The 8,728-nt window shown below is 45.7% G+C and overlaps 1 protein-coding gene across 1 annotated transcript; it reads left to right on the forward strand.

Annotated features, from left to right (window-relative positions):
* The first annotated feature begins 3,851 nt into the window (after nt 1-3,851).
* On the forward strand, nt 3,852-5,612 carry LOC120990999 (outer dynein arm-docking complex subunit 3-like). Its single transcript, XM_040419890.1, has 2 exons — nt 3,852-4,868; nt 5,010-5,612. Exons 1-2 carry the CDS (start codon nt 3,852-3,854, stop codon nt 5,610-5,612), a joined length of 1,620 nt encoding a protein of 539 aa, XP_040275824.1.
* Nucleotides 5,613-8,728: the final 3,116 nt, after the last annotated feature.

Here is an 8,728-nt window from a genome sequence, read left to right on the forward strand (position 1 = left end):
TTCTATGTGGGGACAGTGTGGGGAAATTACTATGTGGGGACAGTGTGGGGAAATTGCTATGTGGGGGCAAATTACTATGTGGGGGCAAATTACTATGTGGGGGCAGTGTGGGGAAAACTATTGTGTGGGGGCAGTGTGGGGAAATTGCTATGTGGGAACAGTGTGGGGAAATTGCTATGTGGGGGCAAATTACTATGTGGGGGCAGTGTGGGGGCAAATTACTTTGTGGGGGCAGTGTGGTGGAAATTACTATGTGGGGGCAGTGTGGGGCAAATTACTGTGTGGGGGCAAAGTACTATATGGGGCAGTTTGGGGGAAATTACTTTGTGGGGGGAAATTACTATAGGGGGATTACTATGTGGGGGCAGTGTGGTGGAAATGACTAAATGGGGGTGTTGCTATTGGGGAGGCACTGTAGGGGCAATTCTATTATTTCTGGGGACACTATACAGGGATTATTACCTGGAGCACAACAGAGGGTGGTATTATTACTGGGGGTCTCTAGGGGACATTATAGCTGCTGTGGACACTATAGGAACATTTGGGGTAATTTATCAAACTGGTGTAACGCAGAACTGGCTTAGTTGCCCATAGCAGCCAATTAGATTCCACCTTTCATATTTGACAGCTCTTTTGGAAATCCAGTTCTACTTTACACCAGTTTGATAAATGACCCCAATTATGTCTATTAGGGTCACTATTTTTTCAGCAGTATAGTTCCTAGGGCATTGGGGAGCACAACGGGCACAGTATTGGGGGTGGCAGGATGACACTGTGGGGACACCAGGATGAGGAGGTTGATGGAAAAATTTAGAAATCTAACATGTCTGTGTTACAAACTGTAGAGACGAGATGCGGCTAAAAGAATTTGCCATGGTGGTCTGGGTCAAATGGAGGAGAAGAGGAAAGAGAAGGTCTACATGACAGGAGATGTCACTGGATGTTAGAGGTATGTGGTGCTGTATTCTCCTCCATGTCTTTTTTATTACAATTATATGTATTTTAAATTTGGCGACCAAATTTTTCAGTTTTGGACCCAATTTGGGGTATTTTTTTTTTAGTCTGAAGATGTCATATGGCCTAAGAAGAGACTATGGCGCCCATGAAGCACTGCAGCCTCTTCATACAAAAAAAAAACTAAACTAAAATGGAGGGAGGGGGGATGGGGGCCCGGGCCTATCATGCACTTAATCCGCCCCTGCATGTAAGTGATGCTCCAAGCACTAGGGGGAACAATAGGATGTTCAGGGAAGCTGCAGTAGCCATTCTGCTGATGCTTGTGTGTCTGATTACACTCATTCTGTCAGGACACCGAGATCTAGTGTCTGATCTAGAGGGTGATCTGGTATCACATATTTATTCAAGCCTAAGGGGGCATAATTAGTATGCAGCACTAAGAGACATTCTACTGTGTGGGGGCACTAAGGGGGCATTATACTGTATGGAGGCACTAAGGGGGGCATTCTACTGTATGGAGTCACTAAGGGGGACATTCTACTGTGTGGGGGCACTAAGGGTGGCATTCTACTTTATGGAGGCACTAAGGGGGCATTCTACTGTGTGGGGCACTAAAAGGGGCACTCTACTGTAAGGGGGCACAAAAGGGGAATTTTACTATAAGGGGATACTAAAGGGGGCATTCTCTTATGTAGTGACACTAAAAGCATCATTCTACTGTGCGGGGCACTAAAGGGGTATACTACAGTTTGGGGGCTCTAAAGAGGCATTCTACTGTATGAAGGCTCTAAGGGGGCATTCTACTGTGTGGGGCACTAAAAGGGGCACTCTACTGTAAGGGGGAACAAAAGGGGTATTCTGCTATAAGAGGGTACTAAAGAAGGCATTCTACTTCAAGGGATATTCTATTGTGTAGTGACACAAAGCATAATTCTACTGTGTGGGGGCACTAAAGGGGTATACTACTGTTTGGGGGCTCTAGGGAGCATACTACTGTATGCTGGGAGGTATACCTGCCACTGTTACAGTTACTATGAAAAACGATATCATGGTGATTAGTAAAAAACAAAACACATGTTTTCTGTCTGTGTGGCACACAACCATGACAGTCTGCATTAGTGAGTATTTTGCAGTGCTGGCATGCACCAGTCATTTTTTAAAATTCCTATTGAGTATCAAAAGTGCCATCCAAACACTGGAGGCAACTCTACATACTGCACAAGTTCCCAGCTCCCCCTGCTGATTGGCACCTTGCTGCCTAAACACAGTATATGAAGAGGGTTTTCAGTAGAGATGAGCGAATTTCTTAAAAGTTGGATTCAGCTGATTCGCCGAATTTCCCAAAAACATTTGCTCTTTGTCTTAAAGCGCATTTTTTTGTAAGTAGCGGGTGCAATGACAGGGAGCTGCGATAGTGCCGCCCCCGTCATTGTACCCCTAAGATGCCGCATTCATATATGATTGTGGTATCTGAAAATTAAATCAAACTTACCGCCATCATTTGCTCGCGACGGGCAGGCCACCGTCATCTTGCTTGAAAATCTTGGCCGAAATCCTGTGCGGCGCGAGATTACATCATCACGCCTGCTGGCATAATGATGTATGACGTCATCACGCCAGCCGGCATTATGATGTAATCTCGCGCCGCACGGGATTTCGGCCGAGATCTTCAAGCAAGATGGAGGCTGGCGGCCCTTCATGAGCAAATGGAGGAGGTAAGTTTGAATTTTTTTTGATTTTCATACTTTTTCAGATTAAATCGATTCGCTGACATAAAGCACGAGGAAATTCGGCTTCTGGGCTAATCAAATTTATCCTGAAATTCGGATCAAATTGCACTTTGTGGGATTCGATTAGGTCATCTCTAGTTTTCAGTCTTCCAGGATGGGGAGCTCAGCCTCAGCTCATGAATATCAGGACTCCATCACTCGCTGAAGCTTCTCACCAGTGAGTTTTAGAAAACCATGGGGTATACTACACAAAACGGACAAGAATAGGACATGATCAATTTTTTTTTGGGGGGGGGGGGCACGGAACAGACAGCATCTTTTGTGGCCCCATTGAGATGAATGGGTTTGCATCCGATTCAGAAAAAACTCAGATTGGAGGCAAGCCAAAAACCACAGCCGTATGCATGAGCCCTAAGGGAGGAAGTAGCTGCTATGTGCTCCTGGTTGGGTTTAAAGGAGCACTCCAACAAAATAAATTTATTCTCTGACCTGTTAGAAAGGTGCACGATTTATTCTGTAGTGAATGTAATCTTCTCATCAGTGACTGTATTTGTGAGCTATCCACTCCCATGTAATTTTTAGCTGTGTCATGTGACCAACTCTCTGATCTCCAACTGACACAGGACAAGAAGTCATGTACTTCTCTGTTCATTCTTATGAGGCTCCCTGTTGTAGTGCAAAGAATTGTATAAGTGATGCAAATCATCCATAGAGCATAATGCCAAGACTTGGCTAAATTAGACTGAAGTTGATCAATTGTAGGACGGTCATAATGCAGTCTGGAGACTTGCAGTATGTCCACAATATGAATATAGTTGATCTCATGTGGCATTACTTTAAGGAAGAAGTCCTGTCTATGATGTTATTGGGTCAGTAGGCTTGCTGCACTTCTGCTACAATGTAGAAGTGGAGTCAGTGACATCATGAAAAGGGGCGGGGCTGCATAGGATATCAGTGTTGGGCGGGGCAGCTTTTGTGACATCATAAATAGAATAAACAGCAGTTCCAGTTCCTTCTTATAGCTGTTATTAGCAATGCGGGTAGCTCCTGACTACATGTGACAGTGAAATGAACTTTTCAATGCTGCGAACACACATTGTTAAAATGGAAGACTCTCCTGCCACTATCCGTAAGAGACTTAGAACTTGCGATGAGCAGGTCAGGATGGTAAATGGTGGACAAAGATCTCGGGCAGATACTAAAACAGCCATGCCCAGAACTCCAACTCTTCTTGGAATAAAGTCATCAATTCAAGACCAAATGGCGGCATTACAGCAAAAGATACAGTTGCTAGAATATGATCACATAGCAGACCAGGAGAGTGCTAGCCACACCATCAAGGTAAATCAGGAGACTATAAAATTGCTTCAGCAGGAGAACAAGAAATTAAACCAGGAATTAGCTGAGGAAAAACAGAGACAAGTTGACAGGGAGACTAAGAGTGGACATGTGATTGTCCAGCTCAAGGAGGGCAAGCTCCATGATAGCATCAAACGGTTTAATGCCCTATGTCACCAGGCCCAAGTCCGCATAAAACGCCTAGAGGAGTTAGAATCAATGATTAAGCAGAATGCTGCAGTTCAGAACAATAATGAAGCCACCCAAGAAGAACAGATTCAGCATCATCTAGAAAATAAACTGGAGGAAGCACGACTAAAACTACAGGATATTGAACACATCAACAGCATTTATAATAAAATTACTACCCATTTGCAGGAAGAAATGGCAACTTACCAACCACAGATACAACAACTAGAGACTGAAATCTTGGTGTTCGGAAATGAGCTAAAAGATGTAAAAACCATGAAAAAGAATGCAGTAGTGTCACGAGATAAAGCCTGGGCAGAATATAGGCACCAGAAGAAGGAATATCGCTGTAAACACAGTAGCAGAGAACAGATCTTGCGCAATTTGACTCATCAGGCCAAAGAGAGGCGTCATTATAAAAAGGAACAAGCTAAATCTGTGGTTTTCATTGAAGTCCAAGCTCCTACTGATGCCTATGAGGTCCCTCCTGCACAAGAGGAGGAAGAAAGGATCTGCACCTATGAACAAGCTCTAGAGAACATCAAGGAGGCGATAGGTGTAACTAGTAAAAGTGAAGTTATACAGCGCTTCATAAACCAAGGGGAGAAACGCAAATACCTGGAGAAAGAGAAGTTAAAGGCTGAAACAACTCTGGTAAGTCTTGAGAAAGTTTTAACTAGTTATATTTTTTTGTTTTTAACATTTATTATTATATAGCCCTAAAACAAAACTTTTTCTTTTTTTTCCCATTTTATTATATCCGGTTACGGTATATATTTGCACTTTCTATGATAGAGTGAATTAAAAGACAAACAGAAAAACACAGATAATGCTCTTCAGGAACTAAAGTACTCAGCTCAGGCTAAGCTGCAAGCCAAGCTATCCAACAATTTAAAGACTTTAGAAGAGCTCCGAACTCGACTACATCTAGAAACAAAAAAACAAGACAAGTTTAAGATGAATGCTGAGGAAATTGCTGAAGTCCTAAATAAAGCAAAATCTGAAGTAAAGCGCCTAGCAATAAGACTCCGGCATCTTAAGTTGCCTGGGACCAGTTTTCCAGTAAAAGATCTCTCCCTAGATCTTCATGCCCTGGATCTCTTAGCTGTCATTGGTCAGAAATTGCAGAACCTCCAGAAACAGTTAGAAGGTGAAGACATTGATGAAATCTTCAGGGAGATGAAAAGTAAAGAGTATCTAGAAACCATCGAGCGCAATCTCCCAGTAAGTAACCTACGGATTTCGCTGCTGTCACCAACTAAAGAGGAAACATCTGATGACGAAGACAGTGGAGAGGACGATGAAGTGATGACTAGAGAAAGCATAAAGAAGCTTTCCCAGCAAATCAGTTTATTCAAAAGAAAGGCCAATATCTGGTGTGAGAAGTGGGTAAAGTAATGAAACATACACCTGGCCTGATTCTTTATTCTTATGATACTTGTCATAAAATAAATGCAACATTTAACATTCACATTCTTTGGGTTTTGTCTAAGAAAACACTATGAAACATGCGGCTACCGTATAATGATTACTGTTATTCATGCAAAAACACCATAAAGGGGATGTGCCAGAATGGGGGGCAAGTTTGGCAACCCCTCCCCACACACACACACATAGCCGGACCTGAGAAAGGAAGCTTACTCACCTGCCTCCCGCTGCTGGCTCTCTGCTATCCCCCCCCCCCTTCCCTCGGCCAGCAGTGCTCCATTGGGCTCCCTCACTGAAAACATCCGCATACGTTACTGCGCACAAGATTTTTCGCAGGATCTTCAATTAGGATGGCCGCGGTGGCCTCTTCGATCTCAAATGGATGAAGTGAGTATGAATTTTTTTTTTTTACTGCCACTTCAAGCAAAATTGATTTGCTACCACAAAGCACTTGGAAATTCAGCTTTGCGGCGAACTGAATTTTCCCTGAAATTCGGATTGAAGTCCACTTCAGACTCACTCAGCACTACATTTAGTACACATGGAGCGCTGAAGTCCAACAGAATCGGAGCCTTTCTTACAGAATGGCTTCCTTTTCTGGATTCATAGAGCCTGGTACTTTCCTCTATGACATCCATTTACCTTTATAGGACATATAGGCAGGGGTCATCTTCATGAAACTACTCCTTTAAGGCCCCTTGCAGATGAGCGAGTATTCTGCGCGGGTGCAATGTGTGATGCGACCGCATTGCGCCCGCACTGAATCTGGATCCATTCATTTCAATGGGGCTGTGTACATGAGCGTTGTTTTTCACGCATCACTTGTGCATTGCGTGAAAATCGCAGCATGTTCTGTATTCTGCATTTTTCATGCAACGCTGGCCCTATTGAAGTGAATGGGGCTGCGTGAAAATCACATCGCATCCGCAAGCAATAATGATGAGCGACAGGGGCAATATTCATTATATATACCCGAATTCGAGAATTGAAGATTATATTCTTGATTACAAAAATCGACAATGTATTCAGTGGCGTAGGGATCGCCATAGCAACCATAGCAGTGGCTATGGGGCCCTACGCCACTGGGGGCCCGTCCGTGCCGACTTCTGTTTATTTATTTATTTATTTAATTTCCATACACACCACACACAGGCAGCCAGGCCCGAGCCGCGGACCGCCCGCCCACTACACTAGACTAGTGTAGTGGGCGGGACGCGGGCGGTCCGAGGCTCGGGCCTGGCTGGGGAGGAGTCAGGACTGGAGCAGGGTGCACGCAGGGCCGACACAGTGGCTGGGGAGGCTCCAGCCAAGCCACTGAGAACTCAGAAGATCCGATAGTATATTCTAACCCCCAGGCGTTCCCATGGTGACAGGGACGCTTGTCTGGGGGTTAGAATATACAGGGCCATGCCGCTCACAGCAGTATATTTATAAACTAATCAGTAACTACTTTAACTTTAATCATTGCTCATTGCTGATCTCTTTATCATTGCTGATCTCTTTACTTTTTTACATTTTTTTGATATCTTACTCTGTCTTAGCTCCTCCGGTAACAGTAGGCAGTGCGGAGGGCGGCGCTCACTCACTGACATCACGCGCCTGCGCCGCCTAGTGGGAGGAGCAGGCGCGTGACGTCAGTGAGTGAGCGCCGCCCCCCGCACTGCCTGCTGTTACCGGAGGAGCTAAGACAGAGTAAGATATCCAAAAAATCCAAGTAAAGAGCTCAGCAATGAGCAATGATTAAAGTTAAAGTAGTTACTGATTAGTTTATAAATATACTGCTGTGAGCGGCGTGGAGGGGGATCTGTGGATGGCACTGTTTAGGGGTGGATCTGTGGATGGCACTGTTATGAGGGGGGGATCTGTGAATGGCACTGTTTAGGGGGGGATCTGTGGATGGCACTGTTATGAGGGGGGGGGGGGGATCTGTGGATTGCACTGTTTAGGGGGGAGATCTGTGGATGGCACTGTTTAGGGGGGAGATCTGTGGATGGCACTGTTTTGGGGGATCTGTGGATGGCACTTTTTAGGGGGGGATCTGTGGATGGCACTGTTTTGGGGGGATCTGTGGATGGCACTGTCTGGGGGGATCTGTGTATGGCACTGTTTAGGGGGGATCTGTGGATGGCACTGTTTAGGGGGGATCTGTGGATGGCACTGTTATGAGGGGGGGATCTGTGGATTGCACTGTTTAGGGGAGGGGGGATCTGTGGATGGCACTGTTTAGGGGGGGGTCTGTGGATGGCACTGTTTAGGGGGGATCTGTGGATGGCACTGTTTAGGGGGGGTCTGTGGATGGCACTGTTTAGGGGGGATCTGTGGATGGCACTGTTTAGGGGGGTCTGTGGATGGCACTGTTTAGGGGGGGTCTGTGGATGGCACTGTTTAGGGGGGGGATCTGTGGATGGCACTGTTAAGGGGAGGGGGATCTGTGGATTGCACTGTTTAGGGGAGGGGGGATCTGTGGATGGCACTGTTTAGAGGGGATCTGTGGATGGCACTGTTTAGGGGGGGATCTGTGGATGGCACTGTTTTGGGGGGATCTGTGGATGGCACTGTTTAGGGGGGATCTGTGGATGGCACTGCTTAGGGGGGATCTGTGGATGGCACTGTTTAGGGGGATCTGTGGATGGCACTGTTTAGGAGAGGGGGGATCTGTGTATGGCACTGTTTAGGGGGGATCTGTGAATGGCACTGTTTAGGGGAGGGGGATCTGTGGATGGCACTGTTTAGGGGAGGGGGGATCTGTGGATGGCACTGTTTAGGGGAGGGGGGATCTGTGGATGGCACGGGGGGGGGGCATACATTTTTTTGCTATGGGGCCCATGCATTTCTAGCTACGCCCCTGAATGTATTATTCGCATAATGAGCGCAAAAAAAACGGCGGGGGTCACTTATGCTACATTTTTCCACCTGGTATAAGTTTCCTGAGACTAGAGAAAATTGTTGACACGGCAGAACATTAGAATAGCTTTATATGCAGATAGATGGCTCCAATATATTTGAGCTTGCGAATTTTCATCAATTAATGATGCGCATATTTTTTCGCAATACGTGCAACTTGTATAGTAAGGGGCAGGCAACTT

The sequence above is a fragment of the Bufo bufo genome, chromosome 2, assembly GCF_905171765.1.
Source record: "Bufo bufo chromosome 2, aBufBuf1.1, whole genome shotgun sequence".
Lineage (NCBI taxonomy): Eukaryota > Metazoa > Chordata > Amphibia > Anura > Bufonidae > Bufo > Bufo bufo.

Bases quoted from the DNA above. Each gene is read 5' to 3' on its own strand.
- LOC120990999 (XM_040419890.1), top strand. From the start codon at position 3,852: ATGGTAAATGGTGGACAAAGATCTCGGGCAGATACTAAAACAGCCATG. The intron at 4,869-5,009 runs GTAAGTCTTGAG...TTTCTATGATAG, and splicing joins TAAAGGCTGAAACAACTCTG to AGTGAATTAAAAGACAAACA.